General features: G+C 38.2%; 1 protein-coding gene across 9 annotated transcripts in view; it reads right to left on the reverse strand.

Annotated features, from left to right (window-relative positions):
- Nucleotides 1–16,883, reverse strand: part of plce1 (phospholipase C epsilon 1) — a 172,162-nt gene that overhangs the window by 27,221 nt on the left and 128,058 nt on the right. For all 9 annotated transcript variants that reach the window (XM_031905943.1, XM_031905947.1, XM_031905945.1 and 6 more), the window contains 12 exons: nucleotides 15,333–15,515; nucleotides 11,294–11,411; nucleotides 9,088–9,250; nucleotides 8,623–8,745; nucleotides 8,392–8,528; nucleotides 6,961–7,199; nucleotides 6,261–6,322; nucleotides 6,014–6,179; nucleotides 3,933–4,040; nucleotides 1,851–1,967; nucleotides 1,439–1,597; nucleotides 791–920 (listed from right to left, as the gene is read on the reverse strand). In XM_031905943.1, coding sequence (XP_031761803.1) covers nucleotides 791–920; nucleotides 1,439–1,597; nucleotides 1,851–1,967; nucleotides 3,933–4,040; nucleotides 6,014–6,179; nucleotides 6,261–6,322; nucleotides 6,961–7,199; nucleotides 8,392–8,528; nucleotides 8,623–8,745; nucleotides 9,088–9,250; nucleotides 11,294–11,411; nucleotides 15,333–15,515 — 1,705 coding nt within the window. The remainder of the gene's footprint in view (nucleotides 1–790; nucleotides 921–1,438; nucleotides 1,598–1,850; nucleotides 1,968–3,932; nucleotides 4,041–6,013; nucleotides 6,180–6,260; nucleotides 6,323–6,960; nucleotides 7,200–8,391; nucleotides 8,529–8,622; nucleotides 8,746–9,087; nucleotides 9,251–11,293; nucleotides 11,412–15,332; nucleotides 15,516–16,883) is intronic.

Raw genomic sequence — 16,883 nt, forward strand, 5'->3', positions numbered from 1 at the left:
CAATTTCCATTTTCCTCACATAGTAACTAAGACTAAGAGGTATATTTATCATGCTGTGTAAAAAGTGGAGTGAAGCATTACCAGTAATGTTGCCCAAGGCATCCAATCAGTAATCAGATTTCAACAGTAGCAAAGCATCTATTGGCTGCTATGAGCAACATCGCCGGTAATGTCTTACTCCACTTTTTACACATTGTGATAAATATACCCCTTAGTATCTTACTAAGAATATTAATAAAAAATTTGGCGCGTGACCTAGTCTGTGTTTTAGATTTCGGCCCCCTTAGGTGATTGAGTTTGACACTCCTGTTCTAAAGCATTAGTGTAGTGACGAAAATGTCAGAAAGCAGGTACAAAGGGGAAAGACAAAATTCATAGTTTCTTTTTACAGAAAAAGTAGTAAAAACTTTGGTTAGCATAACGTGCTACTAGTCACTAGACAAACAATCATCCCCATGTTACCGTTATACAGGTATGGCATCTGTTATCCAGAAAGTTCTTAATTTCAGAAAGGTCATCTCCCATAGACTCCATTTTAACCAAATAATTAAACATTTTAAAACATGTTTCCTTTTTCTCTGTAATTAAACAGTACATGATCCTAAAAAATATGAAATTCATCTTTAATAGAGGTTAAACAATCCTATTGGGCTTCAATAATGTTTACATGATTTCTTAGTATGGAGATCCAAATTACGGACACCTTATCCAGAAAACCTCAGGTTTCAAGCATTCTGGATATCACCTACCATACCTGTAATAATGCTCCTTATATCTATATATGTCTTACCATCTGACAGAGACTCATAGTCATAATCATATTCATCTTCTTCATCTTCTTCTTCTTCATTGTTTGTGCTAGGGCTTACCATTTGGCTACCATTGCTTGCTTGTGCTTGCATGCTAGCCAGCTGATGTGCCTATAATGATGACAAATATAATATTTGCTGAAGAATCTAGAATGAATATTAAATAATTATATTTTTATTTTAGGGTACCAAAGGAAAATGAAATGAAAAAACATTCTGCTACTACACCCACATAATATGGAATAGGCTGAAAGAATCACAATCTTCCCAACATCTCTTTGAAAATCTAAACATTTCTCAAGTTACCTACTGCAGCCAACATTGCTTCAATTATCCCTGATATTCAATCTATTACAGAGAATGAAAATATTATTTTATGTCTTAGCCCATAAATGGGGATCTATTTTAGTCAACAGTAATACAGGAGACATATAAGCAGTTCACTGGAATCAAATTCAAAGCTTATGGAGGAATTTACCAACACTCAAACAGACTGACAACTAATTTTATAAGATGCAAAAAATGGGTGCTTTATATGGCAGAACAACAGTCAGGAAATAGGTTACTAAAGTGTGGGTGTCTATAAATGCTGTATATACAGTATATAAGGACATCAATCAGTTTATCACCTTCTGCTTCAGTATATCCACCGGGGTTTGATGTGCCTTCAGCTTTTTATTTTTCAGAAGCACTTTATTTCTCAATTGCCATGGAGAAGGCAACATCGGATCATCTGAAAAGTCACTTTCAAACAGGAACTTTGTCACCAGTTTTTCACCAAAGACATTCTGAAAGAGAACATATGCACTGTGAATTGACTAATAACTTACTGACAGTTATACTGTCAAACTTCCCAACATTTCACATTTAAAAGTCCCAACATTTTAAGCAGCTTGATATGATCCAACCAGGATATTCCCCTATAATTGGCACAGGTCTCAAGCAGCTTGATATGATCCAACCAGGATATTCCCCTATAACTGGCACAGGTCTCATACACTCTACTGAAACAACTTATGATATGGTGTTAATTCCAGATACCTTAAATATATCTGCCATTTTACGCTGCTGTGGTAGGGAGCAATGGTTTTCTATGGACAGTACGATTGGCATTTCAGAGGTAATAAATGCACTTCGGCCAATAGCTTCAATGACATCCTAAAACACAGATGGAAAGGTGAATGTAAATATTTATGGTAAAAACTTGAAACATTTGTCATAAGCATAAGGTTTCTGATAAAATGTTACAGAAGGTATGTTTTGTTTCTAAAATACTGATTATTAGTAAAGAAAGAAATAGCTCCAGGTACATTTCATTATAATGTATTCTGTAGCTGGTAAATAAACATTCAAATACAGACACTGTTGGGTGCCTGCACAACTAAGCAACACGTGTTGATTGGATCAGAGCTTGTTTCTCTTTACCTTCTTCCTATCGAAAGTTATCACCTGGCTAGCAAGTGCCATGTTTAGTCCTAAAACTTTTTTTTTTATTGAAAAAACATAATTTTTTGCTATTTATTACTGTATTTATTTTCTGTTTTTTATGTAGCACCAACACATTTCCGCAGTGCTTTATGTGCCAAAACTGCGACAAATCTGAAAGTAAAAATACGCCGTCTAAAAGCTGTTGAGGTCATGTAGAAGTCAAATTAGTGGTTTTTGCATTTTTTTCTATTTTTTTTGTTTATGTTTTTTTTAAAAGGCTGTTTTAATAAATTACTTGGCATTTGTGGTTTTAGAAAATTAGTTTTTTAATAATCATAATCAATATCATCTGTTAGCCTAAGTATGTGGAAATATATAATTGACCCCACTATGTCTTATACAACTGATTTATGAATTACTTCCTGCCCTGCCTATCACATTTGGAAAAAAACAAACAATAAATTATTAAATAGAATAGTTCATTTGGAGCTTCTATTCTATTAAGTCTTGCTGGGGATTCGCTGCACTGGTTAGAATTTTATGATTGGGTGACTGATCATTACCTTGACCAATAATCTGCACATGTTTATTAGTAGGATTATTTGTTTCTTTATATTTTTATCTTTATTGAGTTAAAGTTAACATGAATATCTAGTTTAAAATGAATGACTGAATCCTTTCTGACTCCTGGAATAGCTCATGAGTTACAGAGCCAATCTTTTAATTCACTGGCTTCTGTCATAGACCGAAGGAGGAGGATCTGCATCGTAAGGCTGTAGCTCTCAGGCTCAGTCCTGTTTCCTCCCAACAGTGTACACTATGGAAAAATAACTGAAATAATTCAAAAGAACAATACCAGAAACAGTCATAGGTTGTCTTCTTCTATTATTCTGAAAACATTAAGGCGTTATCCCATTCAGATTTATCTAAACATACTGAATACTATTACAGGCATCTCAATTTACCTTTAGCACCTTTCCACTTTTCCCCCCTTGTTTAAGGGCTTGTGTCTCTTCTGAAATCTGATTGATCTATGATGCTTTGAAAAGGTTTCAATCTCCTAAGGAATTATGTATATTTGTTGTGTACCAGCCCTAAATCCTTCTTGATAGGGTATATCCACTTACCTGTAATAAATGTTCAGCGCTTGAGCAACTCTGCACACTGTAGTGATTTCTTAACTGGGTCTATTTATATTTGTCAGTATAAAGTATTTAAGTATTTACAGAAAAATATGATGTACGGTAGAGGTTATGTTGACATTTGTTGAAGCCTAATATAATGACTAATAAAGACTTAAAGGAAAACTATACCTTCAAAATGAATAATTAACCAACTGATTGTGTATATCAAATTAAGAATCAGCTCTGACTGTAACAGACTGGGATTCATAGAAACCTTGACGTGGCTTTATTCCTTAATACTGGAGGTACCAGCAGTTGTCATATTTCAGTGGCCATCATTAAGTTGCAGATTCTTTTAATTACAGCTACAGTGTTGATAAATGTGGCCTGAGAATGGTCTTACAATGAAATAGTAGCTCTGCCATAATGAAAATAAATGAACATTCCTGTTCAGTTTCTGGAAAGAGAATTTGTTGAATTAATTCTAAGAAAACATATCAGTCATTAAGAGACGTTTGCATAGATGTTCTGGAAACTTTACAGATGTTTCATTGTACACTGACCCACATACCTTAAAGGGAATTTTAGTAGTTAGTGTATGTCCATGATAAATGATAGGCATGCCGTCATCTCCATCCCAGCAGTCTAATTCAACACTTCGGCACCCCTGCAAAAGGACCTAAAACCAAAGGAAGAGAATTCATATCAGACATACCAAAGTATTTTTTATTTTTACCGACCATGAAATATGCTTTGTTGTGGAGATGTATCCACACAGATACTAATACTGCATTCAGCCCCGAGATTTAGCTGGCATGCTGGGACAGTGTTTCCTGTGGGAAAATGTAAATTTAGCAGCATGGGTCAGGATAGCTTGTGTCAAAATAGTAGTCTATGCTGACCAATTTGCTGCCCAAACAAAGCCTGAATACACAAATGAAGATTTATAAAAAAAAAAAAAAATCAGAATTGTCCATACTGGCTGCTTTCCAGTATGTTTCATTTCCAGCTACTTCATTATTTGAAATGTTCTCAAGTGCTACTCTTTACTTTGGCCAATGCTTCCCATGTTGTTGCAACAAGAATGCATACTTTTAGGTACTATGATAGGGTTACAGCAATAAAATCTTATCACAATGGTGTGTTTGGTTTACTATTAAATGGTCACATTTACAAAAAAAAACAGATATTCCCTTCTGCTTATCTGAAAAGCTGCCATTCACATGTATGTACCTTTAGGGCTCTGGCACAAGGGGAGATTAGTCGCCTGCGACAAATCTCCCTGTTCGCGGGCGACTAATCTCCCCGAGTTGCCATTCGAGAGCCATCAGTTGCCATCCCACCGGCGAACATGTAAGTCGCCGGTGGGATGGCACACGCGGCGGCGCAATTTCGGCAAATTGGCAAAAATGCTTTGCGAGGCAACTTCGCCGATTTGCCGAAATCGCCTGCGCAGTGTGTACCATCCCACCTGCGACTTACATGTTCGCTGGTGGGATGGTAGTTTGGGGAGATTAGACGCCTGTGACAATGGAGATTTGTCGCGGGCAACTAATCTGCCCGTGTGCCAGAGCCCTTACTAGCAGAAGGAAAGGCAGCAATTGGGCAGTTTTTTTGCACTTTGCACACTGCGTTCTGCTGTTTACAAACTGCACACTGCTTTAAAACGCAGAGACCTGCTATTTCCCACACAAATACAGCACTGACTTGGTTAGTTAGCATGGTATTGATGAGGGGCAGGGGGAGGGCACATAGGCCCCATGCAGACATGTAAGTTAAGGAGCAGCAGGGGGCACAGCTGCAGGCATTAAGGACAGGGCTGGCGTGTGCCTCCTTTAGCTGCTTTCTAAACCTTGCACTGGATATTCAATTCGCTGCAAAGTGCAAAGGGCAGCATTCACCAGGGTGTAAGTTCTTCTTAAGTGAGCAATGGGTAAACATTTATCTGGGTAAAAGTTCATACTTTGTAAAATGTGCCCATAAAAATTCCATAAAAGTGAACAGAGAGTAGCGGAATTTCCTTCTGGTGACCATTGGCAAGCTCATTTTCAGTTTTGATAAAGATGCTCCAATGTGTGGTTCTTCTTTGGTGGTGGGGATGATACAACCAATAACCCTGAACTGGAACTATCTAAAAGCTTGTTCAGCATGGTCCTACATCAGGAATAAATACTGTGGCTATTATCAGGGCTTTTACCCATTTACTAAATGGGCATAAGGGGCATTTGCTTAGGGCTCACCAGGACAGGGAGCCCCTATCAGAGCTTTCATCAGCTATAACTTTTAACTGAAGCATCACCCTGAAACGACAGACCCCTCATTGGAATTCACAGTTTTCCCATTTTGTAATTATGGTTCATCTGTTCCCATGGCTGGAAGTTCAGGGTGATGCACCTGGACCTCAATTCTGCTTGGTAAAACCATCTCTTTATTGCCTGTCTTATTATATATCCTAGTTCATCTGCTTGAGGGTAACACTATTACAAATTTATTGTAATGGCCATAGGAGGCCCACCACTGAGATCTTTGCCCTGGGCTCATTGGTACCTTAAATTGACCCTTGCTATTATGACAGCGTGAGAAGGAGACAGGTGGCTTGTACAGATAACAGAAGGGCATTTGAATTATTGCCTACCAATGTCATTTACCTACCTGGCTGTACAGCTCAACTGAAGACTCTCCTTTTAGCTGGTGCCCTGTAAGGTAGGTGTTGTGTGAAGACTCAATGAAATAGTAGGAAAGGGGCAGCTGAAGTTCTTCTGTGTTTACCTGAGACTCATCATTTCTTGATGCAAAATTGTCTTTATCCATCAGGAACCTGCAAATATGGAAAAGTAAAGCAATGCCAAAGAAGAGCCAAAGGCTGCTACAAAACAGTGTAGAGACTGGCAATTTTTACCTTGCAAATCCTTCAAATGACATCAGCCCCTGCTGGCGCATACTGATACTTGGTTCAAATTTCTGTAAAACAGAACATATGGTACATTTTTTTAAAGATAAAATTTCTTAATGACAGCTATACAGTGTATAGATTATGTGAGGCCACAATAAAAGCCTGACCTGGTTATGCCATAACCACAATTCATCTATTATTACTCAATATTTAGGAAGTCAGGGGGGTTTAGAAATTGAAAAGGCATCATGGGCCCAAGAAAAAAACCCTATGGCAATGCAGAGTGTGCAGATAGATGTCTAGAAACACCTTCTAGAAGTGAAGCGAAAGTTCTTCTGCATATGGCCATACATATCTCAATATTTCCACTTGACAAGTAGAAAGGGAAAATATGAAACAAAAAAGTTCATTTGTGGTAAATAGGAACTTTCCTTTAAAAAGAACATTGCTGCCTCCAGAATAACTTTTTATCAAGCTATACCATGCCTTTAAATTTACTTCAGAAGAACTAACAGTCTTATAATGCCCATGGTATGTTACAACAAGTGAATGCAAATTGAGCTAGTCCTCATCATAAACAACTCTCTAAGATTTCAGTCAACGAAGCTCATCCTGGAAAGGGATCAGAGCAAGGTTTATGAGGACTTTAGCACATTGCATTCATTGCATTACAGATATGTTCATTATATAAAGCTTATCTTCTGACCTGAATAATGCTAAGAACTTCATCATAGGTGTAATGTTCACCCTGGCAATTCACCAGGAAATCATTAAACTGCAGTATTCCCATTCCAAATATGCCCAGGGATGTGCTTTCTACTCCAGTTCCATTAGTTACAATGCTGGCAGCCGCAATGGCATCTGAGATTTGCCTTTGGTTCTCAGACAGTTGCTGTCTGCTGCGAATGAATAAACCCAAGTCGGACACATTCCTGGTCAATAAATCTATGGAATAAAATAAAGATGTCATGCAGTTAAATAGTCTAGACAAACACAAATTTAATTCAGAATGTTTATAAAGCCTTTATGTTAATTTGGAATTAATCTACAGTAATGTTTTCTTGATAGTGTTGTCTGGTCATATCAAACATAAAACAGAAATAATATTGTCATTTTTCAAGTGTAAGTGCATCCAATGGGAACAGGCAGTACTGAGCACATTCCAAATAGATTGCTATGGTTTGCAATATGCAGAAAAGCTCATTTCAGTTGCTCTGAGACTCTTAGAGATTAAAGTACATGTCCAAGGTCATGGTCACAAAGCAATGATAATGGGATTTAAACTGGGGTCCAGCTTGCTAACTAGTGCAACATTCACAGATATAAGGGACCATAATTTAAGAAGGAAAAAGGGACAGTGCCAATAATATTGCCTAACATTTTGCTTATGACCTTTATAACATTTCTTCACTAGTCTCTAGGTCAACGTCCTTCTTGTTAGTCACATACTGTCACAATACTGTCACATTACGTGGCCCAAAGAAGGCTTTCAAATATAGTAAAATATTTACTTTTCAACTAAAGCCCCTGGTCCAGTCACCATATTGTGTTATTGTGCAATTTATATTGCCAATCTCATACTGTAGTGTCCACGTACATTACTACTAAGGAATATAGTATATTAGTAGGGTAAATATTTTTGAAGGCCTATGGCAAACGGCACACAGATCAATTTTGGGCACTTTTTATGTTGCCTGAATCAAAGTATCAAAATGCTCCCTACAACCTGCCATTATTTTGCAGAGTAGTTATGTGAAAGCATCAGGATGGTCTCTTTTCAGACGATTACCTCTTAACAACATTCTAGAGAGTCTTTTCAGGCAACAATGGCTAGTGTTGGTGTTTTACACAAGTGCCATTCAACATAATGGGAAGTGATTTCAGGTGTTTTGACTGTGCTTTTAGCTGCTGAAAAAGGTGGTAGGAAAAACACTGAAAAATGTCGATACCTGCAAAGTAACGATTGAAATCAGCAATTACACTTTAAACGCAGTCTCAACCCCATTTAACCATTTCACACTAAAGCTGTTGTATGAGATTTCGTAGAAATACAAGTAGCAATGCTAAGTGACTATTAAATCTACCTAACAATTCTGCATTGTTTTAGGAATACTTGAACAAAAAGCTCCACACAAACCTAAATCAGGTTGGACTCCAACTACATTCTCATCAATTGTCAAATTAGTGTAGAGAGGGACTGATTCTGCACCTGACCGATTGCAGGCCACAGCATACACATCAAAAATGTCCTTCAGGTCTTTCCGACTTCTTACGCTATGAAAATAAAATGTTTGTTAGAGAAACCCCAATAAGACCCTTGGGAAATGTATGGGACGTACAGGGCTACATAAAGAAAACCGCTGTTTACCTAAAAGATTTGAAAAGCTCTACAAATTCAGTAAAGTTCATGTTGCTGTCCGAAACCATGAATGATTGGAAGCCTTTCATCCCACCTTTAACTCTTCCATGCCAACTTGAACTGCTCCACGTACTAGAAAAAAAACATTTGAAAGAATTTATTTTCTTACTGACTTATTGCCAAACAAACCGTGCCAATCTGCGAATTAAAATATTTTAATGAATTTTAATTTGAAGATTGAAGTTCAGTTTTACAGCTTATTGTGCCATTTGGCAGTACTATTAAAAAGACAGAAGATGCTGCTGCCAAGACCGGCTTAGAAAAATCCACTGATGATTTTATAGCGCCTTTCAAAAATGCAAATGATTTATAACATCGAGGTAGGAAAGTCTAAATATTTGCTATCATTTCGACTATGTAAAATAACATTTGCTCCCTGTAATTCTCTTAGATACAAAACAGTTTCTAACATACTTGGACTGGGGTTTGTTTGAGTTGGACAAAATAGGAGAGGAGGCAGGTCGCAGTGGAATAGATGGCCCGGGTGTCAAGTTGGGAGAACCAGAAGTCGACATAGAATGAGCTCTTCGGGATGGGAGCATTTGAGATGGTGAATATCCAGCAATAATATTCAGATCTAAAATCAGACATAATAAATAACTGTCAAAGAAACACAATCTTTATATGTTGTTTATTTAAAACTGAGCAATAAGGATTCCAGCAGCACTGTGACACCATCAGATACAAACGCGGCAAGAATTCTACCTACAAGTGCGATATTTCAGGAATAGAGAGCAGTATAACATGCTGTTATGGAGTATAATACAGATATCCACAAGATGTTTGCAGAGTATTTAGACAAAAGGGCTCATGTACTTCAGCAAGTACAGTGAGCAAAGTGCAGTTTCAAGTGTCATTGCCATGTTTTTGTGTTCCAGCAACACTGAGGTTGCAAGGGGCAATTATCTTGGTGCAATTGGTGGCTACCGCAACTGCATCCTATTCGGCATAATTACTGCAACTGTGTGCACATTTTGTTTCAAATCAGAAGTCCACCTGGCATTATTTGCAGTGTTTGGTGTGTGAATGACACCTGTGCCCAGTTCATTAGGTGCCAGTGTGCTGCACCTATTCATGATGGGCACCATGGGAATCCTGGAGTTACTGCATAGTTGGGAGTTGGAAGTAGTTCCAGGGTTGTGTCAATAGGTGCAGCAGAGACTAATGTTCCCTTAAAGCTAAACGTTTAGAAACGGAGGGACCAGAGAAGATATAAGAACATTTTTTTTTCTGCCATATTATTTTTGGAACCCCATCTAAATTACTGAAACAGCTGTGTTTTAAAGTCTGTAATTTAGGTTATAGCCTTCAAGGGCCCTGACTAAATGTTGGATCTCAAAGTGAAATCAGAACCAAAAATATATATCTAAAAACTTCTGCTGTGTGTTTATACGAGTAAAGAGAAGCTATGCCATTAATACACATCATAAATCTGGCTCCATGTTCTTTGTTCCTGCAATTGGAGTTGAACACTTTAAGCACAGCTTCCTATCACTGAACAAGTCTGTCCTTTATCCCCATTTCTGATTCAATTGTCATAATAAAAAAATGACATAATTATCTCTATATGTAAGATAACAGGAAGAGGCCTGACACAGGGCTGGGAATCAGCATTCTCATTGGTCACTTCACTTATAAAGAGATTTTGGGTCAGTATAACGCTCAGTAGTGAATTTTCTTGCATCTATAATTACGTTTTTCAACTTCTATAACCAAACTAGGGGGCACAGAGGGACAGCATTATAATTGGGTTTACAATGTCATAAAAGTCACTTAAAAAGCACATACATAAGAACAAAAATTCCCATTTATCAATGTAATATTTTTCATTGGACATTTTTCATTTACACTGAAATACTGTTAAAATGTTATTTTGTTATTTTTTTTGGCAAAAATATTACAACTTTCTTAACAAGTTTTCTTACATGCACAGTGCACTGGTGCAAACTATAAAATAAGCAGCCTTTTTCACTGGTTATTAAGTACTTTTAAAAGAACTATTTAACTATTATGTGCAGACGATAAATTGTTTGCTTGGCATGCTTGGCACATATGGAGAAACTATGCAGAAGAGAAGGGACAAGAATTTGTGCAGAACCAAGAAGTTGCCTTTAGAAAGAGCTTTTCATAAAGGAACTCTCTATAAATAAGAAGTGTTTTGCCTGAAAATAATGTGCATCATTTAGTATTGATTCTTATCCTGCCAGGCCTGCCTGAGGGCTTCCAATCTAGTGATGCCCAAGTGAGCGCTTTGCTCTTGATCTTAGTAGCTACCACTCTATAAAGTTCTTATCTCTTTCTTCCCAGAAATGATAGTTCAAAAGGCTTTTGCTGGATGTATTTCAATAGTTTATTAGTAGATCTTATATACCTGTATTATTTACACTTCTATCCTAAACCATTTTTAGCAATGAGGCCTCGGTGTGTACTATCCTCTTTTTGATGATAGTGTCCCTATAATGAATCACTTGTTGTGTAAACAGTTTTCCTGTTTCATACTTATATTGTGCAAAAGTGAACCATTTCTTTTTTATTATGACATAGACTGGTGGCTTCCAATGGGTCCCAAGTGAGGTTAGTTATACAGGAGGCATACTGACAAAGACTTCTGATTTCCCACCTTGCTCTTCCTGCTCATCGATTTCTGGAGGATCAGAGCCACTTCTACTGCGACTTTCCTTGCAGCTTTTTGTTTTGCGGGTTGCCATCTCATCATCGGCTGCATCCCCACTCTCGCCCTGAAAACACAGGGTATATAGCAAACCTTGACTTATGTGGCAAAAATATATTTAAACTGCATGTAAATTAAACATCTATTTAATCATACAGGAGCTAGAAACAATCATTAATGTGGTTGGTGCTAAACATAATGTTAATGAAGCTCTAATTTAGTTTGGTATCACAAGATACTTTGGACCCTGGGAAAGAAACCTCATAGGGCAGTTTCCAGTAAAGTTTTATGAGACTATGAAACAATTTTAAACATCTTATGAAATTCACATGGGCTTATTGAAAAATAATAAAGGTCTAATAGAACACTTTGATGACATCAATCATAATTTTAGGGGTTTATGGGTATTATAGTTACCTTTGAACTCAGAGCTATATGGTCAGTAGGGGTGGTACTCAATGTACTTAACACTGTGAGAATTAAATTACTGTATTCACAATTGATAAAGGACTTGCTCCCTGAAACATGTCTACCCTGTACGTCTCATGATGATTGGGGAAGAAATGAGATGATTAATGACTAGTGATGAGCGAATTTTTTCACCAGGCATGGATTCGCAGTGAATTTCAGCATTTCGCCACTGGCAAATTGTTTAGAGAAGCTCGGAAAAATTTGTCACCTATCAAAAAAAGTTGCGGTCGCGTCAAACTGGGTGCGGGCGTGTAAAAATAGGCACGGTTGCATAAAAAAAGACGTCCAAAAAATCGCGCAACAAACACATTTCACGGATTTGTTGGGACAGATTCTCTCATCACTATTGATGACCCATGTGTTGACAGACTTTGTATATCAAACTATTTAAACAGTCAAACCTGCCAAAGGGCCATCTACACTCCACTCATTGGCCCAGCAGACACTGTATTGCCATAACTACCCTAGACTAATAAAACTTAACTACTGATTGTTGCCATGGGTTACTGAACAAGGGCAATCTTTGTTTGTTACTCCGTAACCAAACATTTGGGAATAATGCTTTTTCCATCTTCACGAAAAGCTACTTTGAATTTCTGACAGCTCTTTAAGTGATACCATAGAGTATAATTACTTTATAAGTTCCAAAAAACATCAGGTAGTTTTAAAAAGGTGGTTCAGAAATGTTAAAATACATTTCACCCGACAAGCAGATCTTTTTGCTATTGCATGTTTGCCAGGTGGGAGCATTCAGTAGTCAGATAAAAGAACTATCAAACCCAGCCGTGACACTTCTGGGAATATTTTCCTGACTATTAAGGGCCACGCAGTACCTCAGTTTTTCTTACTGTCTAAGAAATATCTGCATCTACCTGAGAGGAACTTGTAAAGTATTCCCACACTGACAGCAAAGTAAATAAAAAGAAAAGCATGTTATTATCCATCTCTGCTTTGAAGTAGCCATCTTTTTTTTTTATAGATAAAATTTATTCCCAAAGAAATGAGAGTTTTATAATAATCCTGCTAGGATTTCCAGTGTCACTGATCCTGCTGTAGGGGTTAGAAGTCTTTGATTCCAGGCTTTGCTCTGATTTAAACAATGTGTCACCCAGAGGCGCCTGCAAAGCATTTCTGTATATTACAATGAAGAAGGTGGTCCCATAAGGTATTATTGGTAGTTAGAATAGGAGAATCAATAGGATACAGAAAGAAAAATGTGTAAAAATGGATTTAGAAAAAGATGGAGTCATATTAATGTAATCTTTACTCCCTCTCAACTGTCTCTAGGGAACCATCACTCTCCAGATCCATAATACAATGCTGACGGCGTTAGTCAGTGCTGTATTAGAGAAGGGCGGGCAAGGGGAAGGATGTTGGTGCCCCTCGTGTCCCACACCTGCTTTGTACCTTGTATGTCATTCAGACACATCAGGGCCCTGTCTTTACCACCTTCCCCAAGCTGCGCCTTCTGCCACTGCGCTCATCACTGAGTGCTGGATTTTAATCAGCAAATGCTCCTAGAATAAGCATTAAGTGGTATGCTCTTGGGGCCCCTTGGTGCTCTTGCAACCCCCCCCCCCCCATGGTCAAGAATGAGCCCTTCAGTCTCACCCACTGTAGTTAACACAGAAGAATAATAGAAGTCACACTGGCTCATTTACTGGCAATGGGAAATATTGTACCTGGTAACCCATAACAACCAATCAATGGTTAACTTTGTTCAGCCACATACAGGAAAATAGTGAAAGTAAAAAATGTACAGTAATTGGCTGGTTGTAGTTACTGAACTATGGCAAATTATTTTATGTCACCAGATCACTTTTACACAGGGCCCAGAGTTTCATGGTCATCTTCATGTTCTTAAACAGGACAATTATATAATTTATTATAATACACAAATTTGACAGCATCACCAAATAGCATTTCTAAGGTTATTTGTGGCTCTTGTGTATTTCAGGATATATGGCAGACACTCACAAATCCCCCAAGCTGGCATTCAAGGGGTTGTTCACCTTTGAGTTAGGTATTAGTATGATGTAGAGAGTGATATTCTCAGACAATTTGCAATTAAGGTCCCCATACACGGGCCGATAGTAGCTGCAGATATCCGTCCCTTAGACCCATTCGGCAGCTAATCGGCCAGTGTATGAGCACTTCCAATAGGCCTGCCCGACCGATATCTGGCCTCAAATCGTCCAGATCTCGATCGGGTTGGTTAGAAAATCTAGTCGAATCGGGGACCACATCGGCTCGTTGGATTACTCTGGATTCTCCCGATATTGCCCACCCGTAGGTGGGGGAAATCAGGAGAAGATCCGCTCGCTTGGCGACACCGCCAAGCGAGCGGATCTGCCACTGTATTGGGACCTTTAGTCTTCATATTTTATTATTTGTAGTTTTTTAGTTATTTCATTTTCAGTTCAGCAGCTCTCCAGTTTGGCGTTTCAGCAGCTATTTGGTTGCTAGGGTCCAAGTTACCTAAGCAACCAGGGAATGGTTTAGATAGGAGACTGGTATATGAATAGGAGAAGAACTAAATAAAAAAGAAAGTTACAAAAAGTAACAATAACAATAAAGCTGTAGCCTCACAGAGCAATAGCTTTTTTGCTGCTGGGGTCAGTGACCCCGATTTAGAAACTGGAAAGAGTTTGAAGAAGACAAATAATTCAAAAACAAATGAATAATGAAGACCAATTGAAAAGTTGCTTAGAATTGGCTATTCTATAACAGACTAAAAGTTAACTTAAAGGTGTGTGAGTGCCTGCCATGTATTCTGAATCTCGTCAAGCTGCAGGTCTGGGGAATGTGCACCCAGACCCCATGTTTCTATTGGTGAGTTTTACCAACCTCTACTTAAACATATATACCCTACATCAGGGGTGGGCAATACGTCGATCGCGGTCCACCAGTCGATCCCCCGTGGATTTCTGGTGGACTGCGATCAAGCCAGGGATGCTGAAGTGCTGCGTTAATGCGGAAGTACACTGTGTCACGTACGTACGCATTCACGCCGCACTTCCCCATACTTCCAGTCAGTTGCGACCATGACAAGTCTGGCCACCCCTGCCCTACATGTTGATCTTGTGTATTATAGCCTAATATTATACAGTGGCTCACAGTTGTTTGCTGTTATGTATGTAGATTTTACTGGGCCACACAACAGAATCTTTTTTACTGACTCTCTAAATAAGATCTTTTAACCCCCAAGGAATACCCCCTGAAACTCCTCCTGGGATAGTGCCCTGTTCTCAAAAGTGATGTATGCCACAAAATGGTGGCAGCATTGTGACTTGGCAGATAAAATTCCCAACATGCTGAGAATAAACATGGCATTTGGTCTGTAGTAAAAGTTGCTGTAAGTTCCATATGAATCAGTCACATTATAAAGCTTACAACTATCGTTCTACATGTAAAAATTTTTTTACTTCTATATATTTAGTGCTACATGGTATGGTTTGATAAGACTAAAAGTGACGCAGACTTTGTCTCAGCAAGTTTTATCGCTACAGTTCTGTACCCTCATAAGCACTTTCTTCTTCTTCTTGGCAGTGTTGATGCCGAGAGTGTTATTCCTCTGCACGTTTGGTTTCTCTGTGCTTTTGGTTAAGGTCCCTGTGCTCGTGTTTCTCGTACTCCAGCGTCGCCCTCCAAACAGCTCAATAGCTTGTGCCAAAGCTGGTCCTTCAAATCTGTTTTCCTCCTTAAGAACAAAAGAAACGAGCATAATGATTAATTGGATCATTAGTATGAAACCATATTATAACAATATTTAATTCAAATCCAGCAGTTTGAATGTAAAAACTAGTTGATACAGAACTTTTATTTTAAGTTGGCCTTAAACACAGGGATTGTATTGTATTATTTCTGTTCTACAGCAGAGTCAGTGTGAGGAGAGATGATGAACTTTGGATATAAGATCCTTTTCCTCTTCCTACTTCTCTCTTCCATTTGTGTCTCAGGCAGAGTAGATATAGATATGGAGTTTAGGGCAGTGGGATACAGTCTGATTCTAGCATTTAATAGGTGGGTTATGAGATGTCTTGCATTACTTATCATTACTTTTAGTTTTTGGACCCACAGGTTGCTTAAAAGTGTAGCAGTATTTTAAAGCAGCAATATCCTAAATTATAAATGTTGCTGCATTATAGGGGCAACTAAAGGGGCCACTTATGAACATGCACACAAGTGTGGGTGCTCTCAAATGGATGCAGTGGAGAGACCTTATTGATGTAATTTATTCAGAACTAAACTTAAAGGCTACCTCTTGGGGCACTCACTGAGAACTGGCACTTATATTGCAGTGTCACCCACTGTAACCTACAGCACTAAATACCCTCCTATTTGTGTCTGTAAATTACCCTCCCATATCGATTGTAAGCTCTATGGGGCAGGAACCTCCTCTTGTCTCCTGGACACTTGGCTCTGAGCAATATTTAATGCAACTGTACTTTGTATTTATTATCATACTTTATATTTCTATATATATTATAGTAAGGACCCCCTGTTTATTCTATCAATTCACTGCTGTACAGTGCTGTGTACATAAGTAACACTATATAAATAAAAATATACACATATACATACATACAATAAGGGGCAAAGTTATTAAAGTGTGAGATTAGAGCTCACCGCAGAAACACTCTTCCACTTTTTTATTCATTCCTATTGGATTATTTAAAGCGTATTTATCTTATCCATTATTAGATACACTTCTAAAAATCCCATAGGAATGAATAGAAAGTGGGTACGTTTTTCTGTGGTGCTCTCTAATCTCATAAATCTGTCCCTTAGAGTCCAAACATGCTACTGCACTTCTGTATAGTTGCCAAAGCACCCATCCTGCCTCATCTGATGAAAGGTTGTGTAACTAAACCTATTGATGCTGGGTAATCTGAGAGCTACCACCACCCAGGACCAGGTGATAGCTCCAGGGTTCCCACAGCTGGTTGTGTCAGTAGTCGTACCATATTTGTATCTGGTGATGCAACCCTACTCTGAAAACGCTAAATGTTTGTCTGCAATGTTAATAAATACACCCCTAAATGCAACCAAAATACAACAGCAATTG

The sequence above is a fragment of the Xenopus tropicalis genome, chromosome 7, assembly GCF_000004195.4.
Source record: "Xenopus tropicalis strain Nigerian chromosome 7, UCB_Xtro_10.0, whole genome shotgun sequence".
NCBI classification, from domain to species: Eukaryota; Metazoa; Chordata; class Amphibia; order Anura; family Pipidae; genus Xenopus; species Xenopus tropicalis.